Genomic DNA, 17,534 nt, shown 5'->3' with positions numbered 1-17,534 from the left:
AAAAAAAAAAAAAAAAAAAAAAAAACACATTAAAACACAAAACACAAGCATACATATTTTAAGGTCATTTTTGAATATCTATAATATCACTTTTCATTGTTGGGGTTTATTTTATCTGTCAACTACATAGATTTCAAAGTGAAACTTTACATATACTATAAATTGAATACTTAAGGAATGCATATGATTTTTTTGTGCAGCTGCTGTCACACATTTCTCAAAGAGCTATTACAAAAATTATTATTACAGGCCAAAAAAAAATTGTTAAGATACTAACCTCACCATAAATTCGAAATGTCCCACTGTCTTCTTCTAACTCGATAGCTGTGATACCTGGAACCTTCCTGGCTTGTTGGATGTTATTTCCATGTGTACCTATTGCCAGCCCCATCAAATCTTCTCGGACAACAAATTCTTCATGAAATGCTGCTGCAAGTTGTTTTGTACACTAGAAATATAGAAGTATTTTTACAATGACAAAATGTATACATGAATTCACACCTTGCTACTAAAAACAATAGTGCAAAGGAAAGACTTGCATTAGAAGTTATATTAAATGTCTAGAGAATAACTTACTTCTAAATGTTTTGTCGCTTCTTCATTTCTGGACATAAGCATCAGCTTTGTTCGAATACTGCGTAAGTGCATGTCGCTAAGTATATTTACCCGCTTCACTGTTGCTTCACTTGCAGACTTTAAAAAAAAAATATATAAAGGAGTCAATATGAGCAATACCAAACACAATTTATGTTCATAAACCTCAGCAGATTAAGGTCACAAGCAAGTGACCTAAAAAAAGTTCATGTAACCAATGACAATCATTTTCTAGAGACAATGCAAAACTTTGTGTTGATAGACCAAGAGTATGAATTTACATCTCAAAACTACATTACAACAAAAACTAAAAGGGATTTTAATTTTTTATACTTTAGTTTTTTGTGAATAATTGCATACATGTATGCTAACACACTAAAAATGATAACTTATGTACTTGGAAAAGTTTAATATTGCTTGTTACATATTAAGACTTTACAGTGCTGCAAATTGGTTGTGCTTTAAGGTTTAATATTACTATTTATGAGTCAGTAAGAAAGAGTCATTATACTAACACTATAGTGACCAAATATCTCAATTTTCAAATAAACATCAAAGACCTATAAAACCAGTTTCCAAAATATCAAAATTGGACAAATATTTATTTTAGGGTGAACTGCAGTAACTCCAAAAAATTAGCTTCCTAAAATAGTCATGTATTTGAATGGAATTAGGTTTATCAAAATTTCTCTAAGTTTTTATTTACATTTCGCAGATTGAAAATTAAATTAAAATATATAAATACATAGTTTTGTGGACTTCTGTGAAAAAGGCAGAATTGCAAAACTGAATGCTCATCATAAAACAGCAATTTCACTTCGGAAACCATTACCACAGCAGATTACTACACTATTTTAAACATGATCTCAGCCAACAGAGCACTCCAGTTCAAAAAAAAACCTTCCACGGGCCAGCTCTGCTTAAAATGGACCAGCCTTGTAAAAAAAGTAAAAATGTTCTTGGATCCCCCTCCACCTAAAGTCTTTACAAAAGGCTTCAAGCTGCTCCTTCTGCACATTCCCAATGACTGGGATTTTCAGTGATTGAAAAGGGGGCTCTGCGGAAATAAAGCTAAGTGGGATTTTTTTTTTTATTTAACAATAGTTCTGCTTTAACATCTGTCCCTCACACTCTTCAGCAAAAAAAAAAAAAAAGAAATATTAGAATACAAATAGGACTGTCTGTCAGATCAGGTCACAAGCCCGACTTTCACACACATCCTAATTTCTTAAGAGTAAAATTTAAATGTTGACAATTGTTTCGATTTATTGTTCAAGCATACGTCCAGTTTAAGTACCAACTGTGCAAAACAAATTGATCTAGAGAAACCAATATCAGCAGATACACATTCTTACCAGTATAATTAATTGATTAGATTCTGCATTAAAATACACACGGCATGCTCCTACAGCTTTCTTGAATTCTTTATGCACACTCTCACTGGCACACCTGTGTAATATAAAACAAAGGATATTAAAAAGTTTGTTTTAGGTTGATGAAAGCAACTGAAAAATGTTCAAGTGTACTTATAGCAATGAAATAATGAGTATGGGAACCCTTGTCTATACACATGAGAACCGCAAACTGCTCAGTACGCAAGCCAAAAGTTCCCAGAAAGATACTATCCTGCTTCAATTGAGCGTCCTATGCAGTGCGCTGCTTGATGTACCCCGCAGTTGGACTAACAATGAAGTATTGGAGGTGTTTTTGCCAAATGCTAACTTTGTAAATCAGGTTGGTGTTTTGGCATATACCAAGTGTGCAACTGTTTGCAGTGATAGTTCATTGTAGTTTATATGGTATTTTAGGCATCTTTCCAGGTGAAGACAATTTAATGTTAAACTGTATGTCAATATCATTGGCTACCTTTAATGAAGAACTTTTTCAACCACTACCTCCAAAATGCTTTTAGTACTTTGAAAAGTCTGTACTGGAATGACATGCTGCTTATCTAATTTACTGGATAGTAGGTCTCCGGAAAAAGCATCTTAGCAGTGTCCAGAAAACAATGTGTTTAGCATATGTGGGAGGTCAACCATTGCTCTGTGCTATGGTGGAAGGTCTTTCTTCATCTGTCAAATAAAGGTTTGTAAAAGGGGTGCAATTTCTTCCAGTCATATTAATATAAAATGAGTGCTGTAGAGCAGGTACTGTAATAATTCCCAGTCAAGAACTATATTTAGGAGATGCCAGTCTACCCATCTGAAATACTATTGCTTTAATTCATTGAAGTCACTGACCGGGACATGCTCAGAAAAATTTCGACACTTGTCTACAGTATGTTTGTATAATGTAAGCCATTTTATTACTGAAGCTTTTTACAACAAGGCAAGTAGCATTTTTAAAAAAGCACCAGAGTCCATATTTCACTTGTTCACCCATCACATTTTGTGACACGATACAGGACAGAATGGTAATAGGTTGGTGGCAAAGCAGGGTAAACCATAAAATAGTGTCTACCCATTGAAGCCCTACAGAGAATGACTGGGGGCCATGGCAGTGAGCCGTTCATTGAAAGGTAAACAATCACATTTAAGCTATAATAAATAAAACACATGAGTAACTAAATGACTGGATGCTGGAAAAGCAGTATTTATTATTCTGAGACAACTTACGCTTCTCTCAGGTCCTCTGGAACATCCACCATGCATTTAAAGAAAGAATTTTTTGTGACAGGCTTGTTCTGGTTCACAGGTCGAAGACGCTCAAATGTGACAATTTCGTTGTAGGTAGCATCACAAGCAGCATATTCAATTACATAAAACTACAAAAAAAAAAAAAAAAAATGCTATTTACATTTGCCAGAACCAAGTTCAATTTCTCCTTACATTTTGTTAAAAAAAAAAGTGTAACTTACCTCCCCTTTCATCATTCGAACCTTAGCAAGCCACCATCCACAAGGTTCTTGGTCATTGGCTCTGGAGTAAACCTATGAAAACAAGAGTGAAGATATTAATAATTTAATTAAAAAAACATAAAAAACTGCGTGTGCGTGTGCAAAGCCACATCCAAACATCACACCTTCAGGAATACAGACTAGAAGATTGACCCACATACATAATAATTGACCCCAAGCCATTTACATACGTACATACATAGTTGACTGAAGAGGACAGCAATCAGACATGTTTTATTGTAGAAGGGACATCGTCTGTCCCTTTGTGCTGTGAAGCACTGCCTGATCGATTTGAGAAAAGTGGAATCTTTTTACAATAAAAATTGCCTTTACACAATATAAAAACACATAATTGTGTGAAATACAAGGAGACATAATCCACGACACCCCTTTGCAGTATCTTTCCAAAAAGGTGGAAAACGTTTTTTGAAGCAAAGCATTTTTCATAAATAAGACAGAAAAGTGCTAAAATTTTGAAAAAAAAAAACAACCTTACCTCAACCTCATCCCCTTCAGTAATTTCCTTCTTGATATCGGGTAGGGGTGGCATTCTGACTTCATGGAATGGAACCTGACGTTCTGGCTGCCAGCTAAGGATTGCAGAGCAATTCTGCATTAGTAAAACATTCACCAGAAAAATGAGCAGCTATTAAAAAATAGGAGCATACATACTTGTTCTCAAAAACAACTGTGAGCGAATCTTCATGGACATCTTTAATGAATCCCTGGAAATAGAAGAAAACAGTACTAAGTGCAGTGCACGTTATATTTATCCATTACCCCTGTGAACAGTATGTAGACATTAGGCATGAATTGTTTTTATCTTCTGCTTAAACAATGTCACGCTGTGACTTTCTACCCCGAGATGCATGCTATGGCAAGTATATGTACCTCACCTATTGGTCTCAGACATTCCAATTACTTGCAGCATACACCTCCTTTTCACAACTATATTAGTCAGGACCAGCTTACTAGTTAAAAAAAACTAGTTAAAAAAAACATTTCACCAGAGCTGCACTTAATGGCAAAGTAAATACTATTTGTACTATTTTTTTTACCTTGTACACAATTTTGTATGCATATTGAAAACAGTACTTTAAGAGCATTCCTATGGGAAGCCCTACTCAATGTCACTAGCAGTCCTGAAGAGTTCAGTTTTGACTACAGGAATAAATAGGGTACAGTAAAGGACCCATCAAAGAAGCATGAGGACAAGAAATTATTTTTTGTAAGGTATGACAAAAAAAAAAAAAAATGTGTTCACCGAGACAAAAACATTCTGGAGAAAATGCATAGAAGATACATAAAACTACATGCAAATATTTAACATATACCCCACTTATCTGCAAAACGATTGTGAAAGACAATCTGCACTTGGCACAACAGACTTGAAAACCTGGTCGGATGACCTTAGGTAATCATGTTTTTTGGCTCTCATGTTTATTTCTCTGTCCCCTACAACTGGATTTAGCCTTTAAAATCAAGTTGATTTTAAAAGTGACTTTACAAGATCTCTTCTCTTTGTTTCTGACTGGCTACGACCACCCCTCCTCCCTCCATTTTCCACTAGTTGTCTTGTTCTCCTCTGCTTCACTTCTGTATTTTTTTGCTACACTGCTTACTTTGTTTTCTTATATGACATACAATGTGGCTACTATATCAAGAGTCACACTGATACTTTTGCTACATGTTTGATTTTGATACATATTGCTGTTTTTACTATGGCTCCTCTGGAGCAGCAGTCGCCAACCTTTCCAAACTCATGGACTACTAAATTGATCATTTTAAAACCCGCGGACCATTTATATGAAATCTTTTATGAAAATAAATCTATTTCTAAAAAAATTATCTTCCCAATACTGTGGAGGCTCGGAGTCATTGATCAGCTCATGGGTAAGTGAAGTATTACTGTTGTTACGAATATTATTAGTTGCATTATCTTTGGTATTACTATAGAAATGCAAAACATTTGTTTCCTTTTTTCACTCATTATAGGTTTATTTCATTTGAATACAAGACCAAACAAGAAATGATATATCAAAGTCAATCTATTTGATGCCATTAAATATAACAGTTAAAAGAAAAAACACAGTTAAGGTCATACTTACCTAAAACAGCATCTGAGAAAAAAAACAAAATCAGATGAGAATCGGTATTTGCCGAGCGGGGTGACAGTTGTAATGGTCGAAACAATACTGAAGCGTACGGCTCGGCAACCATTGCCTCAAAAAGATTAAGACTATACTGACCTCACGCTACACCTCCCTTGTTTTTTCGTCTCTAGTGCAGTTTGTGAATTTAGTGCAATATAAAGGTAAAAATTGTCATTCAGAATATAAGAATTTATTAGAATATTTTTGTTTAATTATTATTAAAACATAAAAATTGGAAATAATGCCCAAATTTTTCTGTGGACCACCATTTTCTCACGGACCACTGCTCTGGAGCACTGTTTTTCTGTTTATTCATCTGCTGTTCTTTGACTATTTTGTTTTCTTTTATGTTATACAATGTGCTTACAATGTCACAACTGATATAGATATATTTGTCTAATGTTAAATTGTAATACTTCTTACTTTTTAGTACCACCATTTTTCTATGTTTATTCTTCTGTTTTTTCTTTATTATTATTGTCGTTCCCAGTTTTCTTAACCACCCGGGCGTTTAGCCCGACCTTGGTTCGGGGTAAGCGAACTTGCTACGATCCTTTACCCCGAGCTAAAGTCAAGGTGGCTAAAAATAGAAACAAGCGTTACAGTGCAATCCGATTGTCATACAACATTGTATGACAATCAGATTACAACTGAAAGAAAATACCCTGTCCCCGCAGCTCCTCCGGACACGTCTTCTGTCTTCAGTCTTCTCCCGTGTGTGCAGTGAGCGGGGCAGGAAATTCAAATAACTTTGCATTGAACTCAATACAAAAAAGCTGTATTGAGTCCAATACAAAGCAAATACAAATATATATATTTACTATATAAGCTACTATACAGTTATATTACATACACTTTTTTTTTTAAAGATTTTTTTGTTTTATAAAAAAAAATGTATTAAATTTTGGACATATTTTGGTGAGTTATGCGGTAATTCGGTGAATTATTAAGTAATTTGGTGAAATATAGCCTACAATCTAAAATAAAATTTCCATGCAAAAAATGTAACACTTTTTGCATGGAAGTACAGAAGTTCGGAAAGAATTAGAACACCCGGCGTTCGCATACGCGTCGCTAGGCGATTCCTGATGATGTCAGTGCATGCGCCCGTCGATGGGGGTTGCAGCTGGAAATTCAAATATTTTGTATTGGATTCAATACAAAGTCCTGTATCCAATCCAATACAAAATAATACAAAATATATTTATGTGGTTTTGTCTATAGGTATGTGACGTTGGACTGTTTTAAAATTTACCACACTTGGGAGGTGTTTTAGAAAAATATATTACTATACAGTATACCGAATTATTGCATTTTAAGTATTTTTCATTTATTTATGTATTCTTGTTTAAGCTGATTTTTGTGTTTTTTATTTAATTATATTAAAAGTAATTTTTTTTTTTTTTTTACATGAACTTATGGTGATTCTCACTACAGCATTTGATGACACAATGTGCCAAGCATGCACAATGAAAGTTCAGATGTTTCTGGTTGCTTCAGGTTAGTGGCACACTGTAGCGTGTAGCAACGCCAAGATCAAGACAAACCTACGCCTGCACTTCTAAAAAAAAATGCCGGTATTTAAAAAAAACAATATTAGTATGTTAGTGGTTTCATTTAAAGGGATTAACCAGATAACTACTAGCAGTGACAGTTTCTAAGGATAAAATATCCAGAGAAAGAAGACTCTGCTAGGCTCAACTAATACATTGCTGCCTTCCTGGACCTAAGCCCCAGCTACTGATTTTTTTATTTTCCAACTATTCCCAAATGAAGTGTCCTCCAAAACAAGCATTCAAAAGTCATCAAAATACCACAACCTCAGTGCAGTGTTCTCCCTTTCTCCTTTTAGCTGGGTGCACCAAACAGGATTTTTCAATAACCACCCGGCTGTTTTTGGATAGTTACTGAAAAGTTGGGTCAAAATAAAAGGGGCTTCCACCTGCCAACAACTTCTCACCCAGCCTAAATAAAATTCAGGGGAGAATACTGCAGTGTGAATTAGCCTTAACAGGAAGCCAAAAAGATCATTGGTACGGAGAGGCACAGATTGCTCATTGCTGAAAGAAAACCCTAGCAACCTTATGGTTCCAGGCAGCCAGGGAAACACAGATTTTTGAATCTCCTGCTATACATTATGAACCAGCATGTACTTTCATTTTTTTAAAACTGTAACCATAAAAACCTCATTACCAAAGGGTGTTTGGCCCAGCATCCCTGGCTTCTTTACTTATAGGGTCTGGAAAAGGCATGCAAATCATGAAGTGGGAATGAAGACAAAACAACATTTACAGTCTTGTCAGGGATTGACTAAGTAATGAAGACAGTGGATGAGTCTGACAGACAATTACAATCGTCAGACCAGATGACAATGGTCAGCAACAGATGCTTAAGTACATTTCTTCGCAAAAGTTTCATTTATTGCATAATGAAGGAATGAAATATTGACTGGGCAGCTGCTATTGCAGCAAGAATGACAATATCTGAGCTTAAAGATGGACTTTTTCTTCAAAAAGTGTAAGAACAAATGGAATATTTAGATCTGTTTGTGTCATTTGTATCTTTACATGCCCCGATGTAAAAACTCCTTTTTTTATTGGGACTGAATAAAAAGAAAGAACAAGAGTGGAGGAGAAGGCCCAGCCAGTGGCAATGAACTGAGCTCTTGTCCATATATAGTGGTTGATCACAAATGTTTAATGAAAGAAACAATTCAAAAGTTAGCCCCTTAAACCTGTAAGCAATAACATTTATATATTGTTATTGTGGCTGACATAAAGGTATTTCTGAAACCTGTATATTTTATTTAAACCAGGGAACGGACTGTTCCAAATACAGTAACAGCTGTGTCTTTCAATACTTGTTAAATGAATGCTGAACCGAGCATGTGCAGCTCTCGACTAAAGATTCTAAACATTAAAGGACCAGGTGAAGATGTCAGCCGCAAGTGACATCAAAGCAGTCAGAATGTCGGGAGGTGTTTAAGAAGGCAAGGCTTTTAACATGTTTGAAAGATCATTAAAAAAATGCTGCCAGCACCAAAAGTTTTGAATATGTAAATATGCTATGAATACTTGACACACCCAAGCAGCCGGGAAATATTATGCTTCTGAATACGGTCAATCATTGTTTCAAGGCCTCATAATGTTGGTGTCATAGCTGGCCAGACACATGGGAAATGCATATCTATACAGAGGCAAAGATCCTCAGGAGTTGGGGGGAAAGGACAGCTCAGTTATGTCCTAGGAAGTGAGGCAACCCCAACTATTCAATTAGATTTCAGTTCACAGTAATCAAAGTTCTGTTGCTGAAGGTGCAGAAGGTGCACATAACTTATATGGAAACAAAGGGTATGAAAATCAAATTCTTTTAGTTTTGGATGCGGCTTGTTTGATTTTTTTGCGTTGTTTCACTGACTGAGGAAATCATCTAAAGCTATCCATACATGTGGCAGCATTATGACAATTGATTGGGCAATTGATACTAAAACCTAGCAATCTACCAACTGAGTTTGATTAACTAAGTTATGATATAACCAGCTTCAGTACAGGTTACAGAAATAAGTTAAAATTAAACTAGAAGAAAAACATATATATGTTATGGTGGGTTTGTAGTTTTTGTGATGCCGATTTCGAATCTAGTTCAGTTTTTCTCCAGCACATCTAGTTTTTGTGATGCAGCTACTTATATATTGTGTGAAGTTGGTTATAAATAGCCTTAACATATTACAACATTTAACAACAGTTTTCTTTTTTTAAGGTTAGAGACTGTACTAACTGCGATTTCATTTGTCATCATGTCTAGAAATTGCCTTAATGATCCAGTTTCTGTTACGTGTGTGATTCATTCACGATGAGAGCACAACATCGCCAAATTACCACAGAACTTAAAAAAGATATACAAATTATATTTCAGCTGTCCACTTAGTGACCAGGATAAATCTTGGGCTCCACATGTCATCTGTACCAGTTGAACCAACGGACTGCGTGACTGGCTAAATCGGCATAAAGCAGCAATGCCATTTGCAATCCTGTTGGTGTGGAGACAACCGCGAGACCATCTAATCGACTGCTGTTGTTGCCGCATCAACAAAAGTGGATTCTCAGGTAAATAGCTGTATATCCCAGCCTTGATTCTGCAATTGGCCTGTTTCCCATGATGATTCATTGCCACTTCCGGTACCGCCACATGATGGACTTGTGCTGGAGTTGCAGCCAGTTACAACCCCCAATTATCTGATCCTGACTACTTGGCTGATGAGGATTCAGAACCAGAGACCTTTACACAAGCAGAGCTGAATGATCTCGTTCGTGATCTAAATCTCTCCAAAGACAAAGCAGAATGTCTTGCTTGCAAGGGGTGTAACTGTAACGCACTACAGAAAACGAAATCATAACTTGACAAAGTTCTTCACTAGTGATGGCTCACTGTGCTACTGTCATGATATAAATGCACTCTTTAACAGTTTGTCACAAAAGCATGTTCCATCTGAATGGCGTATCTTCATTGATTCTTCTAAAGGTTTAAAGCAGTCTTAGTGCATATTGGTAATTCCAAACCAAGTTTACCGATTGCCCATTCCGTTAACCTAAAGGAGTCCTATGACAACATGAAGTTACTACTTGAAGCTATCCAGTATAAAACACACCAGTGGGACATCTGTGGAGATCTAAAGGTCATTGGCTTGCTGATGGAAATGCAAGGAGGATTCACAAAATATTGCTGTTTCCTATGCCTGTGGGACAGCCGATCTACGGGAGATCATTATGTCAAGCCTGATTGGCTACCAAGAGATATCTATAAACCCGGAACAAGCAGTGTCAAGTTTCTGCCTCTGGTTGATCCACATAAATCCAGATGCCACATCTCCATATCAAATTAGGCTTGAAGAACCTTGTAAAGGCCATGGGGTAAATCAAACTCCATGGGTTTTCCGTACCCTGTTGAGAAGTTTCCAAACATAAGCACTGCAAAAATGAAGGAAGGGATATTTATAGGGCCACAGATCAAGTCTGTTTTGCAGGATGATGTTTTCAAACAATCTCTCTCAGCAGCTGAGCTAGAAGCTTGGGATGCAAGTGGCTGTATGAAAATTTCCTGGGCAACCATAAGTCTCCTGCATACAAGGAAAGAGTTCAGAATCTGCTTCTTTCATACTAAAATCATGGTATGGGGAGTGATGAACAAAGAGAACGTTTTCACCATGACATTCAGTTAATGGAGCACAGCTACCAAGGTTTCTGGAATGAAAGGATGATGGCTGACTACTGCTGGATGCTGTACCGCGACAATCCAGGCAAAGATTACACAAGAAAATCATACTCTAAGCATTTCTGAAGAAACAATGGTACCTGACCGACACTGTTCAATAGATCTATACGACAGTGTGCCCTATTTTACTTCACACTGAAGATATATTAACATTCACTTAAATGGTGCTTACGTTTTAGTACAAAATACATGCACGTCCAATGTTAACTATAATAGTACTCATAACTCAGGAACTGTATGTGTTAGGGAAAAACTGAAAACCGATCTGAAATCTACTCGGAAAACTGATTTAGAAACGTTTGCAGTGGTTTCTGATGATTATCAAAACTAATATTTTGTTGACCTATATCATTGAAACCACTAATTTTCCCATTTGATTTCTCAGGGTTTCATTTTTAGTTTGTTTGATAGAAAGTAGTTGAAATTCTGTATGGCCAGATTAAAGTAAGGAGAAAATCTCAGGCACCGGTCACCTGAAATGATGTCCCCAGTCATTGAATTGAATTGATCTTCAATTCCAGTGACAGCTGTACACAGCTAGTTTTTCATTTACCTTCTTTCTAAATAAAAACAGTCAACAAATAGACAGAGTTAATTTTCCAAAGTGGAAGACAGCAATAAAAACCTGACAAGGATATGACAGAGGAAATCTTCCAATGGTGACACTTCTTCCAGTGACAACCATCTATTCATGGCATTTTCTTTACTTTGGAAAGTTTTTCTCTCACTTCCTAAGACTACCAGACAAAAATGGGAAACAGTAGACATTACACAAACTGATGTGAGTTAAAACTATTCCTCACTCTTGGTTCTGGTTAGATAGAATCTATCTATGTTAAGCCAAACTTTTTAGGCGCTATTCTGATTTTATGTTGCAAAACACAAGCATTTTTTTGCATGGAGACGCCGGTTAAACAGAAATCATATTCCTTCATTCTACAAAACTGGTTCACAGAGTTCTTCAGCTTAGTGTGAAAGGGAAATTATATTGGCAAAAGCAAGTGTTACCATGAGTGCTGCAATACACATGGAACAGTGTGATTCCAGTGGGTCAAAATCTTTGTGTATTGTTTAGAAACATTTCCCCACACTGTCCACATTTCAACAGGATAGAAAAACTCAAACAGCATTTAGACAACAAACAAATGAAGAAGGAATTTTTTCTACTCACAAAAAGAGATTTTAGGGCCTTTTTTTGTAATGTCTGTCTGCTAGGATAATACCCTTTTATTTAAAAAAAATAGGAGTATGTAAAGCCATAACCATACACTACCCCTCCCCCCAAAAAAAACAATGCTCTATTGAATGAACAGGCCATATACCTCACATATCATTAACAAATGAGCAGATGTGGATTGTTTGGACATATCCTAATCTTTACTCCTATGTAGGTAGAAAACAAACTTTACAAGATTACTTTTTTTAAATATATATATATATATATATATATATATATATATATATATATAACCTCACATATCATTAACAAATGAGCAGATGTGGATTGTTTGGACATATCCTAATCTTTACTCCTATGTAGGTAGAAAACAAACTTTACAAGATTTATATATATATATATATATATATATATATATATATATATATATATATATATATATACACACACACACTGTACATATAAGGGTTTTAATATTATCTTCCATATAATCCTACATATACAAATCAGTATAGAAATATGTCTGTTTTTCCAGCTGTATTTAAATACCTAAAATACTTCTGGTCAAGCGTGCGCCTTGCACCTGTGCTCATTAATCTACAACTTTGAGGACATCAGATGTCTTATTAATACCCGTAGTGTTCTAAGCTCCTGCTTGGTTACAAGATCCATTTCATTGAAAGCTATAACTTGAGAAGTAAAAACTGTCTTTTTACTAATGAACAGACTGAAAACTCCAAAGCTTTCAAACTGTAAATCCTGCCAGATAAAATGTATTCATTTGATGCATTTAGTCAGGTGTCCCAAAAAAACAAAACATACAAAAATAAAATGTGGGGATTGCAACTTTTTTAGGTTGCCAGTTGCCTGGCTGTCTACCTCCAATTCAGAGTTACTGGAGAAAGCACAGGGCGATGAAAAGTAGAATCAATACCCCTAACTTTGTACCAGTGACAGCCAGGACTCAAGCATTTTTATAACAAGAAGCAGTGGACATATTAATAGGCTGGACCACCCAAAGCTTAGATTTCAGAATATTCAATTCCAGCTTTCTACATTTTTTGGGGATCACGAGAGTAGATATCCAATTTCTGATTTCACCCCAAGGGTGAAATTCTGTAATTTTAAATGATAAAATATCCCACCAGGAAATTGATGTTTTTTCCCCCATTAGAATACCCATATGAAAATCCAAGGGTGAACGGACTAACGTCTTATGGTCGGTATACTTTTGGATAAAGTAACAGGTAAAACAAACTAAGTCACCAATAAAAGTGAGACTTCATTTTTAAAAATAATATTCTGTATAGACCACCACATGAAGGAAAGCCAGCTTATAAATAGAAAGGCTGACATGCTTCAAATAGCTGACAATGCGCCTGCGATAAGAGAGTGACGGGAACAGCTGAAGAACTCTTGAACTGACACGGTCAACTCCCTGGCAGCATATTTTAGGTCTCTTACTCATTTTATAGTACCCCTCCATAGACCCAGCTCATAATTACTGCATTCTCTGCTATACAGTCAGAATTACAAACACTGCCCATTAACCTGAAGTGTGTGGAGATAAATTCATTATACTGAGACACATTAAGTGACTTAAAAAAAAAAAAAAAAAAAACACACATGAGAATAAAAGGAGAAATTACTTAATACTTACCACTCTGTCACTGAGTCACAAGTTAATAAAACAGCACTGTAAGAGAATGGGCTCTGCCCCTATTTTTCAAGCAGCTTGTAGTTTGAATTTTGGAAGTGATTTAAGACACCAGTTACCAGAAAGGCAAGTCATTCTAAGAGACAATCTTGGAAAATCTGTATAGGGGTGCAGGGACTGAGGGTACCACAATAAAGTTAAGTGTGATGCTTAAAGTTACTTAACATGATGGATGTTAAACACTGGAATCCATCTTTCACAACAGTTTTTGTGTGTGATAGAACTAAGGCTGTACACACAGTGATGTTTAGTTCTGTGGAGAGGGGAGGATGAATAGGAGGCACCCCACTCAGTCATCCTCCATAGGAAAGTCCATTGGTTGTCCCTGGTTGATTGTTTAGTAATCCATCCAGAGAATCACTAAGTGACATCACAGGACTGCTGTACACATGCTAGATTTTTACTCCTTTAGGAACACAGCCCTTTTTTTAGTTTGATAACAAGGTATTAGTCCACATTATGGGAAGAAGTGATCCACATCATACTAATGTTTTCCCTTCTTCTAAATAAGAGTACATGCTATTCTTTGGGCAAATCACCCACCATGGTAATACGACCACAGGAGCTTTACTTGCTCTTTGACTTGAGGAAAATATGAATCCCAAGCGTGGCTATCAATCACCGTATGAACAGGGGCTCCAATGTGTGGCCATAAGTGTACAAATGCCTAAAATCAGCAAAGGGCCAATGGTGGGAAGAGAGGGAGGTCACCCCTTACCAGTGGACATGACCACAAGTGAGATGACTATGCTTCTTTGGGACCACAATACGAAATACATATAGAATACGTAGAAACACAAATCTCATCTTTCATTTAAAATGATCACTACCAAATGAATATATTTGACAAAAGAATATATACTAACATAACACACATCAAAGCCTAACCAACAAAAACATCAATGGTGTCATTAAAATATCTAATAAAAAAAAACAATTCCTAACTGATCACACATGTCATATCTGATCACACCGCTTTTATACTGAAGATTCTCTGAACTCCCAGCAGTTATTGTTATAAGGAAGTAACGCTGACTGTTTACAAGCATTGCATGGTCTCCTAGGAGGGCTCCATAAACAGCACCGACTAACTCAGATTCCTCAAATATAACAAGATCTTGGTTGGCTGGACATAATGAATGTGGTCAAGGTTTTCTAATAACACCACGCTAAGAATTGGGTGTGAAAAGTGTTCTCCCTGAACTGCTTGCATGGGCACCTTGGCACATCGATATAAACAATAAATGGGCAGTTGTGTGTAATGGACCACACGATGACTACGAGTCTTCAGAACTTTTGTGTATTGGTACAAAAAGTTTGAATCAATGTTTGTTCTAAAACTTTAGTTACATTTGATAAAAGGGGTGCCTCAAATATATGCAATGCCCATCAGAGACTACACACATGCCATAGGAATTGATGGAGGTTGGCCATAGGAGACGGGTATAACCTGGAGGTACAAAAGTTATCATTACAGCGCCTTTACTAATCAGCTCAGATTCTTCTCCAGAGACATAGAAAAAGATAGTCGCAGAAAAATAAAGCGGTTCCAAGGGCCACACAGATATGCCAACACACGGGCTATAGATGTGGCCCCAAATACACAGCATAGGAGCTATGAAAGAAGGATTAAGGCCCAGCAGCTGAGTTGGGGGTTATTTTTAGGAGGGCTGATGGGTTAGAACGCCATTGTTCTGGTAATCCAGTAACAACTGCGTCTGGATAGAACGTGACATCGATCTATGTAGAAGAACCAAGCCAGGATGTAGAAGCATGGGTTATATGTGTGGACCTCAGATTTTGCTATACCCTCATTTAGAGGGTCCCCAGGTCATTATTTAGGGTGTGGATTCTCCGGGGGTCCCTAAATTAGGGCCGACTTAATGCAAGTAAGTGCTCCGCTGACATATAGACCCATCGGAACAGAACCACCTGAGCTGAGGACAATGGGCAGTTATCATGCCCTGCTTGCCCAAGCATCAGGGCCCCTCCCTGATGGGGGCCACAATGATGAGCAGCCAAACAGGGCCCCCTTTATGTCTGAGGACAAGCAGGGGTGAAAGCCCGGATTTATTTACCCCTGGCACAGGAAATAATTAGATGGTTTGCAGAGGATGGGGACACCCAATAAAGTCTGTACAATCACCCCATACACTGACACAACATAAATGACATGGCGGGTGCCATCCCCATAGAGAATTGCAGGGCTCTGTCCCCGGGATCCCCCGGACACGGCACGACAATGCTCTCCTTACGCCGCAAAGCCGCGGCCTCCACTGCTCGCTATCCACGGCCTGAGAGCGCAGCCAAGCCCGGGCCGCCGCCTTCTCCAGCACCGCACTCACCCCCGGCCGCACGAGTCCCCTTCCCTGTCACACCGGGGGGACACCCAGCCGCCCCAATTACCTTATAGAAAGCTCCGTTAGAGCCGCGCACTTCCACCGTCAGGTCCTCCATGTTGGAAACGCAAAGGGCGATGGGAAGGATTTCTAGAAAGTTTCTGCGTCACCCAAGGAGGGAGGGAGAGAGAAGCGGGGAGGGGAGAGGAAGGGGAGGAGACCGGAGATACAACTATGGAGGAGAGAGGCGGCTGGGAGAGCTGAAGGAATGTCATAACATGGAGGGGACCCGGGGCTGTGAGGAGGAGGGGGTGTACGGGGGATTTGTAATATTCGCCCAGAAAGGAGAGAGGAGGCGGGAATCCCATACGCCGCATGTGTTGTCGGCTAATTATAGAGCCCCAGCACCCCTGACAGAAATAGAAGCGCCATCACTTCTCAGGGAAGTCTTACAACTCAGGAAGTCAGGGACACCGGGCCCACATGGCCAGGGCATAGATATGGATGGCTGGGGCTCAGTGCATACCTATCTTCTGGTATCTGGGGACTGAAAGTGAGGGGAATTCAGAAGAGACACAGACAGGAAATTCCCTTAAATCTGGTATCGCTTCCTGTGGTACATACAGGAAATAAAGCAAATTACCCCAATGGGGCATAAGCAAAAAGGCCTTTAGTTACCCTGCCCCCAAGAAGCCAGGTTTGGCTTGAGATACACTTTAATTTACCTGGGGCCCAGTATAGCAGAATCCATGATTACATAGCACATGTTGGAAAACTTCCATGGAAACAATGGAGAACATTTGAGCAATAGTAAGATGGTTTGAAGGACAGAATCATGTTCAGTGCCTGGGAGGGGAGAACTCCCCTGTCTTTGCCCACAGGGCTTCCTCTTTACAGGTCTCTACCTAAGGATCTTCCAAAGAAATGATCTGAGAGTTATGTCAAATTCATAGTAAACATTAAAAATTTGCTTACTGGAGGTAAAACTTAAAAAAAAAAGGATCATGCCGTTCCTTTATTGCACAGACTATATTTCTTCTGCGATAAAACAAACTTATATGTCTGTATGTTAATGTACACTGAGTAATATATGTGCAGCTCGTTGTATGACCACAGATGATCTGGCTGCTGGAAATGAATGAACTCCCCTATTCACATGTGCAGTAGTTTTGCCATACCAGCCCAATCAAACCTTCCAAAGATCCTGAACTTGGAGGAGGATCAGGTGCAGGTAAAAAGAAAGGAATGGGGAGCGTTTAGGTAATTAGGAACAGGTAGGGGAGTTTAGTTTATTGCTGAAGTGACATAGCCCATCACTTGTTCAATAACGAACCCACCTGCTCACCTAATTATAACATAATGAACTCTGAAAAATACCTTCATACTA

The 17,534-nt window shown here is 37.8% G+C and overlaps 1 protein-coding gene across 1 annotated transcript in view; it reads right to left on the bottom strand.

Annotated features, from left to right (window-relative positions):
• FXR1 (FMR1 autosomal homolog 1) overlaps positions 1-16,359 on the bottom strand; it is a 25,352-nt gene extending 8,993 nt beyond the window's left edge. The window contains 8 exon segments of the mRNA XM_072408153.1: positions 278-448; positions 577-693; positions 1,950-2,043; positions 3,210-3,358; positions 3,452-3,523; positions 3,987-4,080; positions 4,163-4,215; positions 16,215-16,359. Coding sequence (XP_072264254.1) covers positions 278-448; positions 577-693; positions 1,950-2,043; positions 3,210-3,358; positions 3,452-3,523; positions 3,987-4,080; positions 4,163-4,215; positions 16,215-16,265 — 801 coding nt within the window. The 5' untranslated portion in view covers positions 16,266-16,359.
• Positions 16,360-17,534: the final 1,175 nt, after the last annotated feature.

This window comes from Pyxicephalus adspersus, chromosome 4 (assembly GCF_032062135.1).
Source record: "Pyxicephalus adspersus chromosome 4, UCB_Pads_2.0, whole genome shotgun sequence".
Classification (NCBI taxonomy): Eukaryota; Metazoa; Chordata; class Amphibia; order Anura; family Pyxicephalidae; genus Pyxicephalus; species Pyxicephalus adspersus.
This window is presented reverse-complemented; position numbering and strand designations above follow the sequence as displayed.